A 27,325-nucleotide genomic window follows, 5' to 3' on the forward strand; every position below is an offset into this window, starting at 1 on the left:
TGCTTTCAATTGTTTGGTTTTTGATTTCAACATCCATTATTTCCCTCTTTCTCGAAAATATAATGTTTACATTTTCAACTTTATTTTTCATGTTTACGATATATTATATTTAAAATTCAATACATATGGTGTGTAATTGGCCCCATAGAAAACTCTCCCATTCCTGGGTCAGATTGGGGTGGCAGGTGGTTCGTGTTGGGCCTGTAACTGAAAGGTTGTTGGATGGAATCACTAAACTGACAAGGTTCAAATCTGTCGTTCTGAACAAGGGTCAGACTGTTCCATGGTAGGCCATCATTGTAAATAAGAATTTGTTCTTATTAACTGAATTGTCTAGATAAATGAGGAAGAAAGGACCGACTTGTAGGAAACTCTGCCTCCAGCAGGTGGTGTAGTTTCGCTCACCAAGCAAGGAGTTTTGCATGGAGGTCAATCAGTGTCGAATTTGGTCAACAAAAAAATAGATGGCTTATTTGCTATGTATTTATTTGCTATGTGAGGTTTATTTGACCCAATAGAAGTTTCGTAAGCATGTAGATAGGACACGTGACATCCCCACAACTTTGAGAAAAAACACTTTATATCGGAGTCTCGAGATGTCCATGCACATAGAATGAGGCAAGATGCACAGCATCTTTCTCCACAGTATACAAAAAAAAAATGATTTCAACATCCATTATTTCACCTTTCCTTGAAAATATCATGTTTACATTTTCAACTTTATTTTCCATGTTTATGATTTATTTTATTTTAAATTCAATACATGCAATTGGCCCCATACTTTTGATTCATCTCGCTCTGTAGAAACAGAGCAGAAACTCTCGCGATGTTTCCGTGCTTTGTGAACAGCCTCTCGGTCTGGACACAAATAAGCTGCTTGCGCATCTCAGCTGACGCGGCGGGAACGGGGTGAGCTCGAGACCCTGGCGGAGGTGAGTTGTGTTTCCGGTAATAAAGAGTCTCTAACGTCATGATAGATAGTGTTAGAGTACATGGTACAGAGAGATACAGCTCCGTGTCACTGATCTGCGCTCCGCTGGGAAACAGGGTGTCTGACAGGGCTGAGTAAGGAGAAGAGACCGCTGGTCTGCAACTAGTCACAGATAATTGTCCTTCCTCTCTCCATCCCAGCCCGACTCTCCTTTCCCTAACATGTGTATGCATCTAACCCACACCCTTAGAAGTATGTATATTCATCAGTCGCAGCTCAATCCGTTTCTAAACAGCTCCGGATGTAAAGCCCGTTCTGTTCGCTCCTCGCCTTGCGCTGTGAAAGGCGACATTGTATTCGCGAGACCCAACCGGGCTGCTGCTGCTGCACGTGACTAAACCCCGCTGTAATAACGGTGTATCTGAACCCATAACCTAACCATAATCTAACCCATCTGCTCTTATATAATCTAGCTGAAGGTGAGACGTGTGTGTGTGTCAGTCCCATGTTTCCTATGTGAGTTGTGTGGAACAGTGAGTGAAGGAATCGGACTAATAGTCTTATTTCTTCCTGGAGCATACAGACTCCTCCCCTCTCTCCTCTCCCCCACTCTCCTTTTATCCTCCTCTCTCCAGTCCTTTCCTCTCCTGTCCTCCTCTCACCTCTCCTCATCTCTCCTCCTCTCATCTCTCCTTTCCTCCTCTCCCTCCTCTCACCTCCTCTCATCTCTCCTCCCCTCCTCTCCTGCCCTCCTCTCCCTTGTCCTCCTCTCCCTCCTCCCCTTTATCCCCCTCTCCTCCCCTTTATCCTCCTCTCCTCCCTTTTATCCTCCTCTCCTCCTTTCCTCTCCACTCCTCCTTTCGTCTCTCCTCCTCTCATCTCTCCTCCCCTCTCTCCCTCCTCTCATCTCTCCACTCTCTTCCTCTTCTCCTCTCTCCTGTCTTCCTCTCCTCCCCTCCCTCTTCTCTCCTCTGCTTCTAACTACAGAATTGTGTGTGTACATCTCTACAGGAAGAGGAAGTGACACACTATAGCTGCAGAGTTCCATATTTAGAATGGTTGGAAAAGAACTGTGAAGCTCTGTGTTTTAACACAGAGAACACTTCAGAAGAGATGGAATAGTAATTACTATCTTTTTATCTGAGAGGGGCAGATGCAACAACAACAACAACAACTGCAATAGCAAGAACAGTAGGAAAAATACCACTAGCAAAACATCTATAAAAATAATAATAATTGGAATGACAGCCACATAACCTTTATTATTAGTAGTAATAGGTTATAGGTCCTTAGTGTGCGTGTGCGTACGTACCAGGGTTTCCGTTAGGAAAATGTGTCTCTGGACCCATATGCATTGGTTGGTAATCTGATTATGGCATCCACCCACAGAATCACATTTACATTATGGTAGTTCACCCACAGTGCTCTCAGAATGACATTTACATTATGGTAATTCACCCACAGTGCTCTCAGAATGACATTTACATTATGGTAATTCACCCACAGTGCTCTCAGAATGACAGAATTACATTTACATTATGGTAGTTCACCCACAGTGCTCAGAATGACAGAATTACATTTACATTATGGTAATTCACCCACAGTGCTCAGAATGACAGAATGACATTTACATTATGGTAATTCACCCACAGTGCTCTCAGAATGACAGAATTACATTTACATTATGGTAATTCACCCACAGTGCCCAGAATGACAGAATGACATTTACATTATGGTAATTCACCCACAGTGCTCAGAATGACAGAATTACATTTACATTATGGTAATTCACCCACAGTGCTTTCAGAATGACAGAATTACATTTACATTATGGTAGTTCACCCACTGTGCTCAGAATGACAGAATGACATTTACATTATGGTAGTTCACCCACTGTGCTCAGAATGACAGAATGACATTTACATTATGGTAATTCATTTTGGCAGAACATGCAACTCCAGGATGCAATGATGTCCTTCTTACCAAATTCCGATGCACTTTGAAGCAGTTAGAGTAACTGTCCACGTTTACTTTTCCTCAGCCAACCAGTAACGGACAGCAAAATCACTAGTCTGTCACAGTACTGTCCCCAATAGTACAAAAGTGTACCTATTCTATTGGTCAGCTCGTCATTCTGTGAGAAAAATAAATAGCCTATTCCAAACAAACTCTGGGACAGTTGTGGGACAATAGATCCCAAATTCATACCAGTGAGCCTAGGCTACATCCCAAAACGTATTTAAAAGTATTGAGGCTGATGCAACAGATCAAAACATTTTATTTAAAAATATTGATAAAATATTATTCCTTCACATTACAACTGCGCAGCAATGCGCACACAGCAGTAGGCTATGCGCAAATGTTCGTTCCATAGTGCAATTAGTGGAACACACCTTGTCAAAAGCACACTGCACATACGAGCGGTTTCATGTGACTGAAAATATCTGTTAGAAACTTAGAATGAGGGGAGATCTAAAGATGCAACAACTAGCATGGGATGCTAATATGACCAGGATTATCATCAACTAGCATGGGATGCTAATATGACTAGGATTATCATCAACTAGCATGGGATGCTAATATGACCAGGATTATCATCAACTAGCATGGGATGCTAATATGACCAGGATTATCATCAACTAGCATGGGATGCTAATATGACCAGGATTATCATCAACTAGCATGGGATGCTAATATGACTAGGATTGTGCCTTTGGCCACTGTAAAATTAAAGAAAATGTATTTGAAAACTAATAAAACACAAGAGAAATAGGTTACTGGTTTCAATGTCATATGGAAATCTTTATTTTTTTACATTTTAGTCATTTAGCAGATGCTCTTTTCCAGAGCAGTTAGTGTTAAGTTCCTTGCTCAAGGGCACATCAATAGGTTTTTCACCTAGTTGGCTCGGGGATTCAAACCAGCAACCTTTCGGTTACTGGCCCAATGCTCTTATCCACTCAGCTACCTGCTGCCCTAAAATAAATGCCTCCACATTTATAGAAATGGATTTTGGCTCGGCTACTTTGAAGCAAAGTGCCTCATAATTTGAAGTAAAACGTTAAGGTTTCACACAATTAAGTATGTTTTTAAAATGCATTCTGCCTCCAGCTCATTGCAGTGGTGTGTGACACGCTGAAGCCTACTTACCATTACCTAAGCACTTCAATGGAGAATGGGAAGAGCGCTTCAATAACCAGTTAAGAAATAAAAATAGTAGCTCTGTAGCTCTATTTTATCCTTGAGATGTTGATGCTTTGTTTCTAAATGTCAGCAAATGTTTTATGGTTTCATAGCATTGTTGCAGGTCTGACATATCACACAGACCGGTTTTGGTAGGCAGCTGTCCTTTGAAACCAGGGAGAAAGAGGCTGGGTGTCTACGCTTGACACTTACATGCGACTTCTGCTAACAGAATACGAAGATCGCATTGAAAAGACAAGTCTAGATGCACAAAAGTCTGATTGTGTTCATATTTGGGTGACCACTCCTGGGGGTGGTCAGGGATGCATTATGTGCGGATTTTTCCTCAGTCTGGACTATCAGGCTGCCGAAAGCACATAAGAGTGGGAGACTTCACCCACAAATCAGTACTTCACCCACAAATCTCCAGAAAACGTGTTTTGGGAGCGAGGCACCTTTTTTCATTAAACGTTGGAGGAAATCCATTCCTAGCGTGTCTCTTTAGCTTTGCTAGCTGGCTGTCTAGCTACATAAGTTAGCTGGATAGTTATCTGAAGTAGTGGGCAACTGCTATCAGGTGGTCGTGTTATTATCAGATTTAGCCTGTTCCCCGTTTGCAGAATGCATACTGGCATTTCAGTCAAGGGAATCTGGACACAATGTGGACAAAGTAGACACATTTAAATGTAGGTGTAGATCCATGACGTGTCAGAATTCAATGATCAGAATACAAAAGCTGCATGAACTGTCAAGTCTAGACACGGCCAGAGAGAGCATGCAGACTGTGGAGCAGGGCTAGCTTGTGTGTGTGTATTTGGTGTTGCTATACTTCGCAAGTGGTCCTAGGGCAAGTGTGTATTAGAGTCAAATATATGGCGCGGACCAAATAACCCCCCAATCATATTCAAGACAAATATTCTGCAGACCGACAAGCATTCCTCCATGGACCGGCGCCGGTCCACATACCTGGGTTTGATAAAGACTGCTCATCTCTCTGTCTGTCCTGTGCAACTATTTGCAATGCATCAGTGCAACAATGTTATCATGAGCGGCCAAAGTGATCACACCATCTCCTTTCCCAGACAGTTCATTTGAACTGATACTGTAGGCCTATTTTATATTCAGTTGACCTTTCGCTAAGCACTGCCCAGAATGTTGGGGAACCAATGGCTGTGCTCCGTTTGATAGCAACTGGCACTAACAATTCTTACCAGTGCTGCTAATGTAATGACCATATATCCATATATGTCCATATATATAGTTACTTTGTCGCTATATGTAAGGACTTGTCCCTATATTTAGTTACTTTGTTCCTATATTTAGCAACATTTCAGACCCTTCCAGTGACTTTGTCCCTATATTTAGTTACTTTGTCGCTATTTGTAATGACTTGTCCCTATATTTAGTTACTTTGTCGCTATATGTAATGACTTGTCCCTATATTTAGTTACTTTGTCCCTATATTTAGCTACTTTGTTCCTATATTTCGCAACTTTTCAGACCCTTCCAGTGACTTTGTCCCTATATTTAGTTACTTGTCCCTATATTTAGTTACTTTGTCGCTATTTGTAATGACTTGTCCCTATATTTAGTTACTTTGTCGCTATTTGTAATGACTTGTCCCTATATTTAGTTACTTTGTCCCTATATTTTGTTACTTTGTCCCTATATTTTGTTACTTTGTCGCTATATGTAATGACTTGTCCCTATATTTAGTTACTTTGTCCCTATATTTAGTTACTTTGTTCCTATATTTAGCAACTTTTCAGACCCTTCCAATGACTTTGTCCCTATATTTAGCAGCTTTGTCACTATAGTTAGCGACTTTTTCTCATGATTAGGTAATTATTGGAGTTAGGTGTGTTAGCTGGGACAAAACTGATACCAATCAGGCCCTGCGGACTGGAATTGCCCACCCCTGCACTAGCACCTAGGCTTGTGCTTGAGAGATTGTTTATGATATCTTTGGTAATTTTCTATAATGTCTGCTACGTGAAGTGAGTCATTATTAGTGAATGTGCATTAAGCATGATTCTGGTTTTAATTGTGATAATAAAAAAGGGCATTTTCATAGACAAACTTGAAAGCCAGACCAGCAAAAAGAAGGTTAAACTATTTGGATAAATTAATTAAATTATTAATTCAGTGTGTGTGTTTTAGAGGTCGACCGATTCTGATTTTTCAACGCCGATACCGATTATTGGAGGACCAAAAAAAGCCGATACTGATTAATCGGACGATTTTTATATATATATTTGTATTAATGACAATTACAACAATACTGAATGAACACTTTTATTCTAACTTAATATAATACATCAATAAAATCAATTTAGTCTCAAATAAATAATGAAACATGTTCAATTTGGTTTAAATAATGCAAAAACAAAGTGTTGGAGAAGAAAGTAAAAGTGCAATATGTGCCATGTAAGAAAGCTAATGTTTAAGTTCCTTGCTCAGAACATGAGAACATATTGTGACGGCCCTGAATTATTCTGAACCGTCTCAGTGCAGCTCCTTCCAATAGGGCGCTTTCCCTTTAATTCCCAATTAAATAGCCAGCATCAGCTGCGCAAAAGTGGGGTTGTGATGGAGACGTGAATGAGGATGTGTTCAACCCTCAGTGCCGAAGCTTCTCTATTCCGTTTGTTTTGTTGCCGTTAAACGTGTGTTTTGTAGCCTAAGAGAGTTTACCCAGGATCGGATCCACTCTTTGCGTCCATGGACTACACCTCTCCGTTCTTCGTGGCCTTTCTCCGCTGGAGATCTATTGGCGGATTGGATTGTCTGACTGACCGACTGACTACCACCTTTTTGTATACGGTATTTCATTTGTTTTGATGCGATGTATACTTTGATTTATGTAGTTAGTTGTAGTTGAGGACTTAGTAAGAGTTGATACGCTTTAAAGTTCTGTGGTAAAATAATTGTTATATTGATTGTATGTTTAATACTGGGTTTACGCTACACGGAATGAACGGACAAACATTGCGTGACAAAAGTCACTTGAGTTCACTGAACTCCTTTACCGGGCTGGACTCTTTTTAGGCCCGAGGTACAGGACATTTCTGGAGGAACCAGAACTCATTGTGATATTATTATATGTGTGTAATCATTGTTGTTGCTAATACAACCCACGCAAAAGAATATAGTTGTTTTTGAAGTTCTTTCCAATGTTTTAAGGGTTTATGAAAAGTTTATTTCCATCCTGACTTTTACATAAGTCCTTTGTATTGGTGTAGACTTGACGGACCAGATGGGACTCATCCCCACCCAAACTAAAAGGAGAAACTAATGTTTTCTCTGGTAGGCACAACCTACCTGGCACCCCTATAAATAATAACCTCAAGTCAAAACCGTTACATAAAAAATGGCACCCCAGATGGGACAGCTCAACATTGAGAACTAACCAAAGCAAATCTTTTGTGTGGAATTAAAACAATGGATTCACCCCAAGATAATGTGCTCATCCATGTCATACCTGTCAATGGGAATACACAGGGCCATTCTGACCATCAAGCTGACAATACAAATCTTAAGGTGAATGGAGATAATGGAGTTGATTTGGGCCAGAGCCCTGGGAATCTGAATGCTCGGTCTGGACCACAGGCCACAGGAGGTCTAACCAGTTACTCACTTATTGACATGGATCTGTGTGGAAGTACTGAGCTAGCCCTCCCTCTGACACCCAACCTTCCTCCATTGTCTGGTTTATCTCCAGAGGTTGTAGTCCTACAACTTCAAGGTGACATCCTTGATATTCGTCGGACTCAACAACATCTCCAAACTCTTATCCACCATAATTTCAAATGTCTGAGGGAAGAGCAACAACAGAGTGCCATGGAATTCAGAAACTCACTGAGCACTCTAACCCACACGCTGACAGAGCTCAGTGAGAGTGGAAGACGGAAATTACTGGTGCCATGGACAGGCAGTTTGACTACCAACGAAACCAACTCACTGCCACTCTCCAATGGCGCCTGCAACATCACCACACTGAGGTCCTCAAGGACGTTAATTCTGTGTTTTCTCCCATGGTTAACACTGTAGGCCACTTGCAGACAGAACTCTCTAATTGTGTTAAAATGTTGGATGACGTGTCTGTGGACATGGCCTCCATTAGGCACAACTCCTTACACAGAGTTTCCCTGGTGTCCACTTCTGTTCAGACCACTGAGGGCCAAGCTGGCACCTCTGAACAGCCAAGACAAGGCCATGCTGCAGCCACCCCTTGCAGGATGCAATCTACCATGCATCCTGGTGTTCATTTTCATTGTCCAATAACACCCTCCCCTCTACTTCCTCAATCCCTCCTAGCTCGTTTGTTCATGGTGATATGAGTAGACGTCATGTGGGGGCGATGCCCATTAAATTGCAATTTCCCACCTTTGGGAAAAAGATGACAGTCCTGATCCGCTAATGTATCTAGAAAGATGTTGTGACTTTCTTGCCCTCAATCCCCTGGCTGACGAAGAACTCCTTGCCACATTGAGGAATGTGTTGCATGGGACAGCTCGAGACTGGTGGGATGTGGCACGTCTCACCACTACCTCCTGGGCTGACTTTGAGGCCAAGTTTTCCTCTGCATTTCTGTCTGAGGATTACACAGATGAGCTGGCAGACAGAGTCAGGAATCGAGTGCAAAGCGAGAAAGAGAGTATCCGTGACTTTGCATACGGTTACCACTCCCTGTGCAGAAGGTGGAAACCTGGCATTGAGGAGGAAGAGGTCATTAAATTGATCTTGAAGAACATCAACCCACTACTAGCCAGTCAACTCCGAGAACGAGTCACCACTGTCAATGGACTGGTTCGCTTGGGACAGCAGTTTGAGAAGGACAGAGAATGCCAACAGCAATATGACCAGAGAAAGAAACAGACACCCAAACAGTTACCCAAGACAGACCATCAACAACAGCCAGAGTCTCCAGCCGAGACCCCTCTCATGTTCTGTTGGAGATGTAGCCAAAAGGGACATTCTTCAGCTACATGTCCAAGACCGTATCAAGTAAACCCTTCCAGAAACCACAAATCACAACAGGCCAACACACCTAACTCTCTTTGCAGGAATGACCATCCTACTCTGGGTGCTTTAACCAGAGCTGAAACTCCAAGAGTCACTGCCTACGCCCCCCCATCGACATCCCCTTCCTTTCAGTTAATACCGCACCAATCAGAAGCTACAAAGTTACATGATTGGGGTTCAAATGTGGCACTCTTCTCTGCCGTTGCTCCGGTACCACTAACCCTTGATAATCCTTCTGACGATCTCCTTTTACAGGCTGTGAGAAGAGCTCAGCTGGAACAGCCAGAGGAGTTAAGGCTGTTGGAACAGCTGCAGAATAATGCTGATGTATGTACTTCAAAGCTAGGACGCACCGGGCTCCTGAAGCACAAAATATTCCTTACACAGGAAATGCCGATCAAGCAAAAGCCATATCGTTTGTCCCCAGCGAAGCTAATCATCCAAAAGGGACTCATTAATGATATGTTAACACAAGATATAATAGAACTTTCCTCCTCTCCCTGGGCTGCTCCTGTTGTCCTCATCCCAAAAAAGACTGGTGGTCTTAGATTTTGTGTGGACTATAGGAAGACCAACAATGTTTCCCAGACTGATGCCTATCCTCTTCCCACCATCCACGAGATCCTGGAGTCATTGTCTGGCGCTGTTGTGTTCACTACCCTTGACCTCAATAGTGGTTATTGGCAGGTTGAGATGGACCAGGAAAGCAAGGACAAGACTGCTTTTGTCTGTGCTGAGGGCTTGTTTTCCTTTAAGGTGATGCCCTTTGGATTAAAGAATGCCCCTGCCACTTTCCAAAGACTCATGGAGATTGCGTTAGGTGAGCTCAAAGGGAAGATCTGTTTCGTCTACCTGGACGATATAATTATCTACTCTCAGAACAGAGAAAGACACTTTCAAGATCTTCAAGCAGTGTTGGACAAGCTAAGAGAAGCTGGTCTGACCTTGAATATGAAGAAGAGCAACTTCTGCCAAACCTCCCTGAAGTTCCTTGGCCATATTGTGTCTTTTGACGGCATTCATGTGGATCCTGAAAAGACGAAGGCTGTACAAGACTTCCCTGTGCCAACCACACTCAAGGCCCTTCAACGGTTCCTTGGTATGGCTGGATGGTACCATCGGTTTGTGTCGAACTTCTCCCAGGTGGCAGAACCCCTCAACGCGTTGAAGCGAAAAGGAGTGAAATTCCAATGGACGGCAGAGTGCCAGACCTCCTTTGAAACCCTGAAACGACACCTCGTCACACCTCCCATTTTAGGTCATCCCAACTTTGATTGCCCTTTTGTTGTTTACACTGATGCAAGTGATGTTGGACTTGGTGCTGTCCTAGTCCAACAGACTGGACTTGGCACTGAAGAAGTGCTAGCGTTCGCCAGTCGGACATTGAATGGAGCAGAACGGAACTACTCCACAACCGAGCAAGAGTGCCTTGCAGTTGTCTGGGCTTTGGAAAAGTGGAGGTACTACCTGGAGGGAAGACACTTCATTGTGGTCACTGACCATTCCTCCCTTGTGTGGGTGTTCAAGACCAACAAACCAAGTACCAGACTCATAAGATGGGCTCTACGGTTGCAAGAGTTCACCTTTGCAGTAGAATACAGGAAAGGAAAATACAACACTGTTCCAGATGCCTTGTCCAGAGCTCCTGCTTGTGATAACGGTGGCCCTCCTCTTACATGTGCTACTGTCCTGTCAAGCAGTCGAGACTCGCCCAAAACGGACTTTCCCATCTCTGATGAGGCCATATGGAAAGCCCAACAGGATGATCCAGAAGTACAGGCTTTGTACCAGACTATCCTGGAAGATGGAGAAAAGATGGTCAATCCTACCACAAAGCTGACCATCATTGAAGACAAAGTCTACCGTGTTGTACAACTACCTCACAGAACACTCTACCAAATGTACATACCTGAAACTCTACGCCTTCAACTGCTTCAACATTTCCATGAAGACCCATTAGCTGGTCATTTGGGCAGGTTCAAAACCTACAAGCGGTTGCAAGCGTTACTGTACTGGCCAAATCTGGGCATGGATGTGAAGTCGCACATCCGAAACTGTCAGGTTTGTCAAATGTACAAACCAGAAGGTAGAAAGCCTGCTGGCAAGTTGCAGCAAACGGTGGTTACCCGACCTTGGGAAATGTTAGGAGTGGATTTGATGGGTCCATTTCCTAGAAGCTCCAATCAGAATGTGTACATGCTTGTTTTTGTTGATTATTATTCAAAGTGGGTGGAGCTATTTTCCTGCGTCAGGCCACAGCAAGGACCGTCTCTAACATCCTTACGAAAGAGATCCTGACTCGCTGGGGAGTGCCTGATTACATCCTGTCTGATCGAGGTTCCCAATTTGTCTCTGATCTCTTTGAGGAGACCTGCCAAAGATGGAACCTGAGACAGAAGTTGACCACGGCCTATCACCCACAGACCAATCTCACTGAGAGAGTAAATCGAACCTTGAAGACAATGATTGCTTCCTATGTAGGGACCCAGCACAAACACTGGGACAAGCACCTTCACGAGTTTCGATTTGCCCTGAATTCTGCTGTGCAAGAGTCCACTGGAGTCACACCTGCAGAGCTGAACCTAAGTCGTCCTCTCCGAGGACCCTTGGATATGGTGCTACAGCCCCAGCAGCTTACTCCAGACGCTGCTTGCTATGACCAGGTAGTCCATCTCCACGACTTGAGAGCTCTTGTCTCAAAGAACACGATCCAGGCTCGACTCAAGCAGAAGAGAAATTATGATAAGAACAGACGAGACATGCAGTTCCAGCTTCGTGATCGGGTGTGGCTTCGCTCTCATCCTTACTCGAAAGCTGAACAATTCTTCTCTGCCAAGCTCGCTCCTAAATGGCAAGGACCATATAGGATTGTGGAGCAGATGGGCCCTTTGAACTACCGAGTGGTGAAAGAGGACACAGGTGAAGATATGCGCGTTGTCCATGTCTCACGCCTTAAGGCCTGTTACCCCTCGGCTGAGGAATTGAGGCGATTGAGCGCCGCAAGGTCCTGGATATCTTTGAAGAGGAAAGTGAGGAGACTTTTCTTGGATTCCCAGACTCAGAAGTCTCACACCTTAAGGCCTGTGATCCTTCAGCTGAGGAGCGTGAGCTCCAAAAAGTCATGAATATTTTTGTAGAGGAAAGCGATGAGACCTTTCTCGGTTTCCCCGACCAAGATGTGCCTTCCAGGGCAATGGTCGGCTTTTTCCAGGGGAGGGGTGTGTGACGGCCCTGAATTATTCTGAACCGTCTCAGTGCAGCTCCTTCCAATAGGGCGCTTTCCCTTTAATTCCCAATTAAATAGCCAGCATCAGCTGCGCAAAAGTGGGGTTGTGATGGAGACGTGAATGAGGATGTGTTCAACCCTCAGTGCCGAAGCTTCTCTATTCCGTTTGTTTTGTTGCCGTTAAACGTGTGTTTTGTAGCCTAAGAGAGTTTACCCAGGATCGGATCCACTCTTTGCGTCCATGGACTACACCTCTCCGTTCTTCGTGGCCTTTCTCCGCTGGAGATCTATTGGCGGATTGGATTGTCTGACTGACCGACTGACTACCACCTTTTTGTATACGGTATTTCATTTGTTTTGATGCGATGTATACTTTGATTTATGTAGTTAGTTGTAGTTGAGGACTTAGTAAGAGTTGATACGCTTTAAAGTTCTGTGGTAAAATAATTGTTATATTGATTGTATGTTTAATACTGGGTTTACGCTACACGGAATGAACGGACAAACATTGCGTGACAAAAGTCACTTGAGTTCACTGAACTCCTTTACCGGGCTGGACTCTTTTTAGGCCCGAGGTACAGGACATTTCTGGAGGAACCAGAACTCATTGTGATATTATTATATGTGTGTAATCATTGTTGTTGCTAATACAACCCACGCAAAAGAATATAGTTGTTTTTGAAGTTCTTTCCAATGTTTTAAGGGTTTATGAAAAGTTTATTTCCATCCTGACTTTTACATAAGTCCTTTGTATTGGTGTAGACTTGACGGATCAGATGGGACTCATCCCCACCCAAACTAAAAGGAGAAACTAATGTTTTCTCTGGTAGGCACAACCTACCTGGCACCCCTATAAATAATAACCTCAAGTCAAAACCGTTACAATATGAAGGCTGGTGGTTCCTTTTAACATGAGTCTTCAATATTGCCAGGGAAGAAGTTTTAGGTTTTGTTACACCCTGACCTTAGTTATCTTTGTTTTCTTTATTATTTTGGTTAGGTCAGGATGTGACGAGGGTGCTATGTGTGTTTTTGTCTTGTCTAGGGTTTTTGGGTTTTGGTATGTCTAGGTAAATGTAGGTCTATGGTGGCCTGAATTCGTTCCCAATCAGAGGCAGCTGTTTATCGTTGTCTCTGATTGGGGATCCTATTTAGGTTGCCATTTCCGTTTTTGGTTTTGTGGGTTATTGTCTATGTGTAGTTGCCTGTCAGCACTCGGTTTATATAGCGTCACGGTTATTTTGTTTAGTGTTCTTTCTTTATTAAAATAAGTATGTATTCATATCACGCTGCGCCTTGGTCTCATCAATACGACAAGGTTGTAGTTATTATAGGACTATTTCTCTATATACCATTTGTATTTCATATACCTTTGACTATTGGATGTTCTTATAGGCACTATAGTATTGCCAGCCTAATCTCGGGAGTTGACAGGCTTGAAGTCATAAACAGCTCAATGAAGAGCTGCTGGCAAACGCAGGAAAGTGCTGTTTGAATGAATGCTTACGAGCCTGCTGCTGCCTACCACCACTTAGTCAGACTGCTCTATCATAGATTTAATTATAACAACACACAGAAATACGAGCCTTAGGTCATTAATATGGTCAAATCCGGAAACTATAATCTCGAAAACAAAACATGAATTCTTTCAGTGAAAGACGGAACCGTTCCGTATTTTATCTAACGGGTGGCATCCCTAAGTCTGAATATTGCTGTTACATTGCACAATCTTTAATGTTATGTCATAATTATGTACAATTCTGTCAAATTAATTACGGTCTTTGTTAGGAAGAAATGGTCTTCACACAGTTCGCAACGAGCCAGGCAGCCCAAATTGCTGCAGTTACCCTGACTCTGCTTGCACAGAATGCAAGAGAAGTGACACAATTTCCCTAGTTAATAGAAATTCATGTTAGCAGGCAATATGAACAAAATATGCAGGTCTAAAAATATATACTTGTGTATTGATTTTAAGAAAGGCATTGATGTTTATGGTTAGGCACACATTGGTGCAAAGACTGCCTTTTTTGTGAATTCGCTTGTTAAATCATCCCCCGTTTGGCGAAGTAGGCTGTGATTCGATGCTAAATTAACAGGCACCGCATCGATTATATACAACGCAGGACAAGCTAGATAAACTAGTAATATCATCAACCATGTGTAGTTGTGAAGATTGATTGTTTTTTAGAAGATAAGTTTAATGCTAGCTAGCAACTTACCTTGGCTCCTAGCTGCACTCGTGTAACAGGTAGTCAGCATGCCACGCAGTCTCCTCGTGGAGTGCAATGTAATCGGCTATAATCGGCGTCCAAAAATGAGATTCCCGATTGTTATGAAAACTTGAAATTTGGCCCTAATTAATCGGCCATTTCGATTAATGGGTCGACCTCTAGTGTGTTTGTGTAACAGTGTTTGTGTAACAGTCTATGTTCTCTGCTGCTTGTGTTAAGGGTGTCAACATGGGGAAGTGGAGGTGGTTCCGTGTCTCTCTGGTTCTGGGTTCAGTCTTTATGATCCTGTTGATTATTCTCTACTGGGACGACGTTGGAGCCTCTCACCTCTACCTGCCCCCCTCTCACCCGGCCCGCCCCTCACCACTCCCCCCACACCCAACCCCCTCCTTCCTCTCCGACATCAATGCCTTCGTAAACCAGTTCCTGGAGGGAACCAATGATCCTACAGATTCCGCCCCCAGACTCTGCCAACCAATCAGAGCACGCTGAGGAGCGGTACATTCCCCCGGAGGGAGTGGAAAGTCCATCTGACGCCCATCGACCCCGAGAAACGACTAGGACAGGTAATCCTAACCCTCCCTCTCAATGCAATTCAATGTAAGGGCTCTGTTGGCATGGGAAAACATATGTTTACATTGCCAAAGCAAGTGAAGTAGATAATAAACAAAAGTGAAATAAACAATACAAATTTACAGAAAACATTTCACTCACAAAAGTTTAAAAGAATAAAGACATTTCAAATGTCTTATCACTTGCAAATAGATAAAGTACAAAAGGGAAAATAAATCAAACTTAAATGTGTTTGTTCTTCACTGGTTTCCCTTTTCTTGTGGCAACAGGTCACACATCTTGCTGCTGTGATGGCGCACTGGTATTTCACCGAGTAGATATGGGAGTTTATCAAAATTGGGTTTGTTTTTTAATTCTTTGTAGGTCTGTGTTTAATCTGAGGGAAATATGTGTCTCTAATATGGTCATACATTGGGCAGGAGGTTAGGAAGTGCAGCTTAGTTTCCACCTCATTTTGTGGGCAGTGTGCACATAGCCTGTCTTCTCTTGAGAGCCAGGTCTGCCTACGGCGTCCTTTCTCAATAGCAAGGCTATGCTCTCTAAGTCTGTACATAGTCAAAGCTTTCCTTAAGTTTGTGTCAGTCACAGTGGTCAGGTATTCTGCCACGGTGCTCTCTGTTTAGGACCAAATAGCATTCCAGTTTGCTCTGTTTTTTTGTTAATTCCTTCCAATGTCTCAAGTAATTATCTTTTTGTTTTCTCAAGATTGGGTCTAATTGTGTTGCTGTCCTGGGACTCAGTGGGGTCTGTTTGTGTTTGTGTTTATGAACAGAGTCGCAGAACCAGCTTGCTTAGGGGACTCTTCTCCAGATTCATCTCTCTGTAGGTGATGGCTTTGTTATGGAAGGTTTGGGAATTGCTTCCTTTTAGGTGGTTGTAGAATTTAACAGCTCTTTTCTGGATTTTGATAATTAGCAGGTATCGGCCTAATTCTGCTCTGCATACATTACTCTGCATGTTTTACGTTGTACACAGAGGATGTTTTTGCAGAATTCTGCATGCATGTCTCAATTTGGTGTTTGTCTCATTTTGTGTATTCTTGGTTGGTGAGCGGACCCCAGACCTCACAACCATAAAGGGCAATGGGTTCTGTAACATGATTCAAGTATTTTTAGCCAGATCCTAATTGGGATTTTAAATGGTATGTTCCTTTTTATGGTATAGAAGGCTCTTCTTGCCTTGTCTCTCAGATCGATCACAGCTCTGTGGCACTGATGTTTAGGCCGAGTTATGTATAGTTTTTGTGTGCTCTAGGGCAACGGTGTCTAGATGGAATTTTTATTTGTGGTCCTGGCAACTGGACCTTTTTGGAACACCATTTTGTCTTACTGAGATTTACTGTCAGGGCCCAGGTCTGACAGAATCTGTGCAGAAGATCTTGGTGCTGCTGTAGGCCTTCCTTGTTTGGGGACAGGAGCACCAGATCATCAGCAAACAGTAGACATTTGACTTCAGATTCTAGTAGGGTGAGGCCAGTTGCAGACTGTTCTAGTGCCCTCACCAATTCCTTGATATATATGTTGAAGAGGGTGGGGCTCAAGCTGCATCCCTGTCTCACTCCACAACCCTGTAGAAAGAAATTGATGTTTTTTTTGCCAATCTGCACACTTGTTTTTTGTGTACATAGATTTTATAATGTCGTATGTTTTTTCCCCAACACCACTTTCCATCAATTTGTATAGCAGGCCCTCATACCAAATTGAGTCAAAGCTTTTTTGAAATCAACAAAGCATGAGAAGACTTTGCCTTTCTTTTAGTTAGTTTGTTTGTTAATTAGGGTATGCAGGGTGAATACGTGGTCTATCATACAGTAATTTGGTAAAAATACAATTTGACATTTGCTCAATGCAGAGGATTTTCCCAAGGTTGCTGTGGACAAATATCCCACAGTAGTTATTGGGGTCAAATTTGTTTCTCTCTCTCACCTCTCACTCTTGTTTTCATGCCTCTCGCTCTCTCCCCCCTCCGCTCTCTCCCCACTCTCTCTCTTTTCAGGAGAGAAGGCGGCAGCGTCTCCATGACCTCTGTCACCATGGTGATGACCTGGCTTTTCCGGGGAAGAACCGTTCGTTTGACGACATCCCCAACAGGGAGCTGGATCACCTGATCGTCGACGACCGCCACGGTATCATATACTGCTACGTCCCCAAGGTACACACACACACACAAACGGCCACGGGCTCATATTGTTTTATTTAACCTTTATTTAACCAGGCAAGTCAGTTCAGAACAAATTCTTAACTGACCTATTTACAATGATGGCCAAACCCGGACGACGCTGTGCCAATTGTGCGCCGCCCTATGGGACTCCCAATCACGGCCGGTTGTGATACAGCCTGTATTCGAACCTGTAGTGATGCCTCTAATCAAATCAAATATGTTCATGAAGCCATTTTTACACCAGCCTAAAACCCCAAACAGCAAGCAATGCAGATGTAGAAGCATGGTGGCTAGGAAAAACTCCCTAGAAAGGCCAGAACCTAGGAAGAAACCTAGAGAGGAACCAGGCTTTGAGGGGTGGCCAGTCCTCTTCTGGCTGTGCTGCGTGGAGATTATAACAGTACATGGCCAAGTTGTTCAAATGTTCATAATGACCAGCAGGGTCAAATAATAATCATCACAGTTCGATTATAATCACAGCCGTATATATCCCCCCCCAAGCAGACACATCGATGGCTCTGAACGAACTTTATTTAACTCTCTGCAAACTGGAAACGATTTATCCGGAGGCTGCATTCATTGTAGCTGGGGATTTTAACAAGGCTAATCTGAAAACAAGACTCCCTAAATTTTATCAGCATATCGATTGCGCAACCAGGGGTGGAAAGACCTTGGATCATTGTTACTCTAACTTCCGCGACGCATATAAGGCCCTGCCCCGCCCCCTTTCGGAAAAGCTGACCACGACTACATTTTGTTGATCCCTGCCTACAGACAGAAACTAAAACAAGAAGCTCCCACGCTGAGGTCTGTTCAACGCTGGTCTGAGCAAGCTGACTCCACACTCCAAGACTGCTTCCATCACGTGGACTGGGAGATGTTTCGTATTGCGTCAGACAACAACATTGACGAATACGCTGATTCGGTGTGCGAGTTCATTAGAACGTGCGTTGAAGATGTCGTTCCCATAGCAACGATTACAACATTCCCTAACCAGAAACCGTGGATTGATGGTAGCAGTCGTGTGAAACTGAAAGCGCAAACCACTGCTTTTAATCAGGGCAAGGTGTCTGGTGACATGACTGAATACAAACAGTGCAGCTATTCCTCCGCAAGGCTATTAAACAAGCTAAGCGTCAGTACAGAGACAAAGTAGAATCTCAATTCAACGGCTCAGACACAAGAGGCATGTGGCAGGGTCTACAGTCAATCACAGACTACAGGAAGAAATCCAGCCCAGTCACGGACCAGGATGTCTTGCTCCCAGGCAGACTAAATAACTTTTTGCCCGCTTTGAGGACAATACAGTGCCACTGACACGGCCTGCAATGAAAACATGCGGTCTCTCCTTCACTGCAGCCGAGGTGAGTAAGACATTTAAACGTGTTAACCCTCGCAAGGCTGCAGGCCCAGACGGCATCCCCAGCCGCACCCTCAGAGCATGCGCAGACCAGCTGGCCGGTGTGTTTACGGACATATTCAATCAATCCCTATACCAGTCTGCTGTTCCCACATGCTTCAAGAGGGCCACCATTGTTCCTGTTCCCAAGAAAGCTAAGGTAACTGAGCTAAACGACTACCGCCCCGTAGCACTCACATCCGTCATCATGAAGTGCTTTGAGAGACTAGTCAAGGACCATATCACCTCCACCCTACCTGACACCCTAGACCCACTCCAATTTGCTTACCGCCCAAATAGGTCCACAGATGCAATCTCAACCACACTGCACACTGCCCTAACCCATCTGGACAAGAGGAATACCTATGTGAGAATGCTGTTCATCGACTACAGCTCGGCATTCAACACCATAGTACCCTCCAAGCTCGTCATCAAGCTCGAGACCCTGGGTCTCGACCCCGCCCTGTGCAACTGGGTACTGGACTTCCTGACGGGCCGCCCCAGGTGGTGAGGGTAGGCAACAACATCTCCTCCCCGCTGATCCTCAACACTGGGGCCCCACAAGGGTGCGTTCTGAGCCCTCTCCTGTACTCCCTGTTCACCCACGACTGCGTGGCCACGCACGCCTCCAACTCAATCATCAAGTTTGCGGACGACACAACAGTGGTAGGCTTGATTACCAACAACGACGAGACGGCCTACAGGGAGGAGGTGAGGGCCCTCGGAGTGTGGTGTCAGGAAAATAACCTCACACTCAACGTCAACAAAACTAAGGAGATGATTGTGGACTTCAGGAAACAGCAGAGGGAACACCCCCTATCCACATCGATGGAACAGTAGTGGGGAGGGTAGCAAGTTTTAAGTTCCTCGGCATACACATCACAGACAAACTGAATTGGTCCACTCACACAGACAGCATCGTGAAGAAGGCGCAGCAGCGCCTCTTCAACCTCAGGAGGCTGAAGAAATTCGGCTTGTCACCAAAAGCACTCACAAACTTCTACAGATGCACAATCGAGAGCATCCTGGCGGGCTGTATCACCGCCTGGTACGGCAACTGCTCCGCCCTCAACCGTAAGGCTCTCCAGAGGGTAGTGAGGTCTGCACAACGCATCACCGGGGGCAAACTACCTGCCCTCCAGGACACCTACACCACCCGATGTTACAGGAAGGCCATAAAGATCATCAAGGACATCAACCACCCGAGCCACTGCCTGTTCACCCTGCTATCATCCAGAAGGCGAGGTCAGTACAGGTGCATCAAAGCTGGGACCGAGAGACTGAAAAACAGCTTCTATCTCAAGGCCATCAGACTGTTAAACAGCCACCACTAACATTGAGTGGCTGCTGCCAACACACTGACACTGACACTGACTCAACTCCAGCCACTTTAATAATGGGAATTGATGGGAAATGATGTAAATATATCACTAGCCACTTTAAACAATGCTACCTTATATAATGTTTACATACCCTACATTATTCATCTCATATGCATACGTATATACTGTACTCTATATCATCGACTGCATCCTTATGTAATACATGTATCACTAGCCACTTTAACTATGCCACTTTGTTTACATACTCATCTCATATGTATATACTGTACTCGATATCAGCTACTGTATCTTGCCTATGCTGCTCTGTACCATCACTCATTCATATATCCTTATGTACATATTCTTTATCCCCTTACACTGTGTATAAGACAGTAGTTTTGGAATTGTTAGTTAGATTACTTGTTGGTTATTACTGCATTGTCGGAACTAGAAGCACAAGCATTTCACTACACTCGCATTAACATCTGCTAACCATGTGTATGTGACAAATAAAATTTGATTTGATTTGACAGTGGTTAGCTCCTGAGGTGCTGACCTGTTGCACCCCCTGATTATTATTAATTGACCCTGCTGGTCATCTATGAACATTTGAACATCTTGGACACCTTGGCCATAATCTTCACCCGTCACAGCCAGAAGAGGACTGAACACCCCTCACAGCCTGGTTCGTCTCTAGGTTTCTTCCTAGGTTCTGGCCTTTCTAGGGAGTTTTTCCTAGCCACCGTGCTTCTACATCTGCATTGCTTGCTGTTTGGGGTTTTAGGCTGGGTTTCTTATTACTTTTTTTTTTTTTTTAAATACTTATTTTCCACCATAATTTGCAAATAAATTCATTAAAAATATTACAAAGTGATTTTCTGGATTTTTTTCTCATTTTGTCTGTCATAGTTGAAGTGTACCTATGGTGAAAATTACAGGCCTCTCATCTTTTAAGTGGGAGAACTTGCACAATTGGTGGCTGACTAAATACCTTTTTGTCCCACTGTATATTGTATGTATATTTATATTGACTGTAGGTGGCGTGTAGTAACTGGAAGAGGATCATGATCGTGCTCAGTGAGAGTCTGCTCCAGGAGGGAGTTCCGTACAGGGACCCTCTGGCGGTTCCTCAGGAGATGGTCCACAACAGCAGCCTCCACTTCACCTTCAACAAGTTCTGGAAACGCTACGGGAAGTTCTCACGACACCTGATGAAGGTCAGTTCACTTCTAATCTCTTACCTCTAACATGAACCCTGATGGTGGTCAGTTAACAGCTGACACGAACCCTGATGGTGGTCAGTTAACAGCTGACATGAACCCTGATGGTGGTCAGTTAACAGCTGACACTAACCCTGATGGTGGTCAGTTAACAGCTGACACGAACCCTGATGGTGGTCAGTTAACAGCTGACATGAACCCTGATGGTGGTCAGTTAACAGCTGACATGAACCCTGATGGTGGTCAGTTAACAGCTGACATGAACCCTGATGGTGGTCAGTTAACAGCTGACACGAACCCTGATGGTGGTCAGTTAACAGCTGACATGAACCCTGATAGTGGTCAGTTAACAGCTGACACTAACCCTGATGGTGGTCAGTTAACAGCTGACATGAACCCTGATGGTGGTCAGTTAACAGCTGACACTAACCCTGATGGTGGTCAGTTAACAGCTGACATGAACCCTGATGGTGGTCAGTTAACAGCTGACATGAACCCTGATGGTGGTCAGTTAACAGCTGACACGAACCCTGATGGTGGTCAGTTCACAGCTGGCACATTTGGTTTAATTTATTATATAAAGCTGAAAGTGATGTATTCAGTGTATTTGGAAAGTATTCAGACCCCTTTTTCCACATTTTGTTACGTTACAGCCTTATTCTAAAATTGATTAAATTGTTTTTTTCCCCCTCATCAATCTATACACAATACCCCATAATGACATCATAATATCCCATAATGACATCACAATACCCCATAATGACATCACAATACCCCATAATGACAAAGCAAAAACAGTTTTAGAAATGTGTGCAAATATATTAAAAATAAAACATCAATGTTATTTAACCCATCCCGGATCCGGGATCGTGACTACGGCTCAAGCTCATTAGCATAACGCAAAATGTGAAAAAATATTCTTAGACATATTTAACCTCCACACCTACACAAGTCCAATAGCTCAAATGAAAGATAAACACCTTGTTCATCTACCCAGCAAGTCAGATTTCTAAAATGTTTTACGGCGAAAACATAGCACACATTTATATTAGACCACCACCGAAACAAAATGCAAGCGGCGGCCATTTTGTCCCAGAAAATATAAAATTTAAAAGTAGGATTAAAAAATAAATCATTCACTAACCTTTTGAAAATCTTCATCAGATGACAGTAATATTACATGTTACACAGTACATTTTTTTTTTTTTTCAATAATATGCCATTAATATCCATAAATCTCTGTTTACAATGACGACATTTCAAAAAATGCTACTCAAAATGTCCGGAGAAATTATGATAGCTCGGACAGATAACGTCAGATAACAAGCAATAAACATGACTAAATATACATGTTCTACATATAGTTACAAAGATACACTTCTTCTTAATACAACCGCTGTGTTACATTTATTTTTAACGTTACAGAATTCGTTCACTAGTCTATGCTATGAGTCGGCGCTCAGATATTAGCAGTGTCTCCTCTACGTTTGGAGTCCACAGAAACCCAAAATAACCACATAAATATTCCCTTACCTTTGATGTTCTTCGATCAGAAGACGTAGAAGGAGTCATACTTACCCAATACATCGTTTGGTTTCAAGTTGTGCGTCTTTGTATTAGCATATGCTAACAGCTTCAGCTGAAATGCACCCAAAATAACTTCTGCTCCTTCTGGTCCCGCACTCTTGCGCAATCAAACTTCAAAATTACATATTATATGTTGACTAAACTGGTCAAACTAAGTGCAGAATCGAGCAAAATGATGTTTTTATCATGTAAAACAATGATCATCGCGAACAAACGAACCGGCTTCAACTGGTGTCTATTGGAAAAGAACGTTCCCCAAATCGGCCGCGCGCAATAGAGTGCATGTATGTGAGAGTGAACCGGGCATTTTCGCCCGCCAAAGGATGAGGGAGCGGGAAATTCAAACAATGAACGTGCCAATTGAAAGCAGACATCGCGCTGAACAAATACATACTGTTCCCAGATCGGTAGCTGCCTGGGAAGGGTGGGGGCGATGACGTCAAAGTTGACCCAACTTTTCTCTTGACAAGAGAGAGTTTGGGAGAAAGGCTGCCCTGAGAGTTCTGCTTTACATACAGACATAATTTAAACGGTTTTAGAAACTTTAGAGTGTTTTCTATTCAATAATTATTATTATATGCATATATTAGCAATTTTGTAAAAAAATATTTTCAGTTTACTATGGGCACGCACTTCCTCCAACGGGGGCAGTATTGAGCCATAAGCTCAAGAGGTTAAATAAGTTTCCAGACCCTTTACTCAGTAGTTTGTTGAAGCACCTTTGGCAGCGATTACATCGTAGAGTCTTCCTGGGTATGATGCTACACCCTTGGCACACCTGTATTTGGAGAGTTTCTACCATTCTTCTCTGCAGATCCTCTCAAGCTCTGTCAGGTTGGATGGGGAGCGTTGCTGCACAGCTATTTTCAGGTCTCTCCAGAGATGGAAGGTGAACCTTCACCCCAGTCTGAAGTCCTGAGCGCTCTGGAGCAGGTTTTCATCAAGGATTTCTCTGTACTTTGCACCGTTCATCTTTCCCTCGATCCTGACTAGTCTCCCAGTCCCTGCAGCTAAAAAACATCCCCACAGTATGATGCTGCCACCACCGTGCTTCACTCTAGGGATGGAGCCTCCAGACGTGACGCTTGGCATTCAGGCCAAAAAGTTCAATCTTGGATTCATCAGAGAATCTTGTTTCTCATGGTCTGAGAGTATTTAGGTGCCTTTTGGCAAACTCCAAGTGGGCTGTCATGTGCCTTTTAATGAGAAGTGGCTTCCGTCTGGCCACTCTATCATAAAGGCCTGATTGGTGGAGTGCTGCAGAGATGGTTGTCCTTCTGGAAGGTTCTCCCATCTCCACAGACGAACTCTGGAGTTCTTTCAGAGTGACCATCGGGTTCTTGGTCACCTCTTTGACCAAGGCCCTTCCTCCCCGATTGCTCAGCGGCCAGTTCCAGGAAGAGTCTTGGTGGGTCCAAACTTCTTCCATTTCAGAATGATGGAGGACACTGTGTTCTTGGGGACCATCAATACGGCAGAAATGTTTTGGTTCCCTTCAACCAGTACTGTGCCTCAAGACTATCCTGCCTCGGAGCTCTACGGACAATTCCTTCAACCTCATGGCTTGGTTTCTGCTCTGACATACACTGTGGGACCTTATATAGACAGGTGTGTGCCTTTCCAAATCCTGTTCAATCAATTGAATTTATCACAGGTGGACTCCAATAAAGTTGTAGAAACATCTCAAGGATGATCAATGGAAACAGGATTCACCTGAGCTCAATTTCAAGTCTCATAGCAAAGGGTCTGAATACTTATTATAAATAAGGTATATCTGTTTTTATTTGTAATACATTTTAAAACATTTCTAAAAACCTGTATCAACTTGTACCTTTGTCATTATGGGGTATTGTGATGTCATTATGGGGTATTGTGTGTAGATTGAGGGGGGAAAACATATTGAATCCATTTTTAAAATAAGGCTGCAACGTAACAAAATGTGAATTCTTTCCAAATGCACTGTGTATTTGTTTTGAAGGTGGTTTTAATAAAGGTGGTTTTGTTTATTGTCAAGGTGAAGCTCCAGAAGTACACTAAGTTCCTGTTTGTCAGAGATCCGTTCGTCCGCCTCATCTCAGCGTATCGGAACAAGTTTGAGCAGCCCAACGAGGAGTTCTACCGCCGATTCGCTCTGCTCATGCTCCGTCGCTATGGTAACCACTCTGAACCTCCCGCGGCAGTGGGCGACGCGTTTCCTGCGGGAATCCGCCCCTCCTTCTCAGAGTTCGTCCAATACCTACTGGACCCCAAGACGGAGAGCGACGCCCCCTTCAACGAGCACTGGAGACAGGTCTACCGGCTATGCCACCCCTGTCAAATACAGGTAATATATGAAAATATTAGATTATTATCCAATGTCTAAGAATAAGTATTTTGGCAGAAGTAAGGGCCAACAAGATCCACCTTCTTGTGAAAGAAGAGTGAACTCTGTTATCTAACTCTAATGTAGAGCCCAACATTCTGCATTTATCAGACCAGCAAACATCAGTCCCCACTACTTTACAAATAACATGGATTCTACTATTCTACCAGTGCAGTAGAGGGACGGGTCCTTAAGATGGGACTGATTGATCCTGTGGCTCAGCTGTATCTCCAACAGCCATTCAGCAAGCTTGTATAAATGTGTTACCCATTTCTTTCTAGGTTTTATTGAACATGTTCAGTCATAAGGACCATTCATCAGAGGACATGTCACTGTGTAAATCTGCTTCCCATTGTTTTTTCACCTTTGCCAATGGGTCAGCCATTTCATCTAGTAGACAAGAATATAAGGGAAGTCAAGCCTTTTCTACTGTTTTGTTTAAGCAGCAACCTTTCAATTGGGTTGGTAGTCAGACAACTCTGCAATTGTAGGGATTTCCAAAACTGTGTCTTGGGGCAAATCAAATGTTACAGACAGATGTTCAAAGATATCAATTGTGGACCTGTCAACAAAACAAATTGTATTTCTATGAAAACTACCCCTGTCTACTGAGGGTAAATATTGGTAATTTATTTGTAAAAACCAGTATCCCCTTTGTCATTATGGGTTATTGTGTGTAAATTGATGAGGCAAATGATGTTGCAAAAGCAGCAGCTACTCTTCCTGGGGTCTACACAGAGCACACAGCACACAGCACAAAGCACAGAACACAGAACACAGAGCACAGAACACAGAGCACACAGCACAGAGCACACAGCACAGAACACAGAACACAGAGCACAGAACACAGAGCACACAGAACACAGAGCACAGAACACAGAACATGATACAGAACGTTGATAGACAAGAACAGCTCAAGGACAGAACTACATACATTTAAAAATGGCACAGCCTACATATCAATACATACACAAACACACACACACACTATCTAGGTCCAATAGGGGAGAGCCGTTGCATTATCTGTTTCTTGAAACCAGGTTTGCTGTTCAGTCTCTCACTATGAGACGGAAAGGGATACTGTTAACAAAGAAGAAAACAGACAACACAGACTGATGCTGGTGCGTGCTAGTCAATTTGTTTGGGTTAACTTTCTCTCTGTCTCTCCCCTCTCTCCCCTGCCCCCTCCCAGTATGACTTTGTGGGTCAGCTGGAGACGGTTGAGGAGGATGCTGAACAGCTGCTGAGGGTTTTGAAGGTGGACAACGTGGTTGACTTCCCCCCCTCTCACAGGAACCACACGGCCAGCAGCTGGCAGGAGGACTGGTTCAGCAGGGTGCCCCTAGTGGCCAGGAGGGGTCTCTACAGGCTGTATGAACCAGACTTCAGACTGTTTGGCTACTCCAGACCAGACTCCCTGCTAGACTGACTGACTACAACTACACTCAGAAAAAAAGGCTTTTCTAAAAGGGCTCTTTTCTTGTCCCCATAGGAGAACCCTTTTTGGTCCCAGGTATAACTTTTTGGTGGTGAAACAGGTTCTACTTAGAACCTTTTAGTGATGGAACTGTTCCACGTAGAACCTTGAATTAATTAAACCGTTCTACTTGGAACCAAAAATAGCTATTGTCAGTGGGTTCTCCTATGGGGAAAATCGAAGAATCCTTTATGGTTCCAGGTTGAACATTCTTTTCTAAGACCAGCCAGACCAGAGTGCTGCATCTTCTGCTCCTGTTCTAGACTCAGCAGGAGAACAGAGGAAAGTTAGAGTTAGGTTCAATTTCCTTTGGAGAAGACTTGGACTCCTGACTGCTGGAACCCTGGTGGCTTTGATGGCATCATGGAACCCTGGTGTCTGTCATGTCATCATGGAACCCTGGTGTCTGTCATGTCATCATGGAACCCTGGTGTCTGTCATGTCATCATGGAACCTTGGTGTCTGTCATATCATCATGGAAACCCGGTGTCTGTCATGTCATCATGGAACCCCGGTGTCTGTCATGTCATCATGGAACCCTGGTGTCTGTCATGTCATTATGGAACTCCGGTGTCATTATGGAACTCCGGTGTCATCATGGAACCCCGGTGTCATCATGGAACCCCGGT

The 27,325-nt window shown here is 43.7% G+C and overlaps 1 protein-coding gene across 1 annotated transcript; it reads left to right on the plus strand.

The window, feature by feature from the left end:
- The first annotated feature begins 816 nt into the window (after positions 1-816).
- Positions 817-27,325, plus strand: LOC112251475 (carbohydrate sulfotransferase 12-like). The gene is given in 7 exon segments (XM_024422463.2): positions 817-932; positions 14,816-15,050; positions 15,053-15,162; positions 17,165-17,320; positions 21,088-21,267; positions 24,872-25,180; positions 26,412-27,325. Coding segments are annotated over 6 exon segments (1,218 nt in total). The 5' UTR covers positions 817-932; positions 14,816-14,824; the 3' UTR covers positions 26,649-27,325.

Source organism: Oncorhynchus tshawytscha, unplaced genomic scaffold (genome assembly GCF_018296145.1).
Source record: "Oncorhynchus tshawytscha isolate Ot180627B unplaced genomic scaffold, Otsh_v2.0 Un_contig_344_pilon_pilon, whole genome shotgun sequence".
Taxonomy (NCBI): domain Eukaryota; kingdom Metazoa; phylum Chordata; class Actinopteri; order Salmoniformes; family Salmonidae; genus Oncorhynchus; species Oncorhynchus tshawytscha.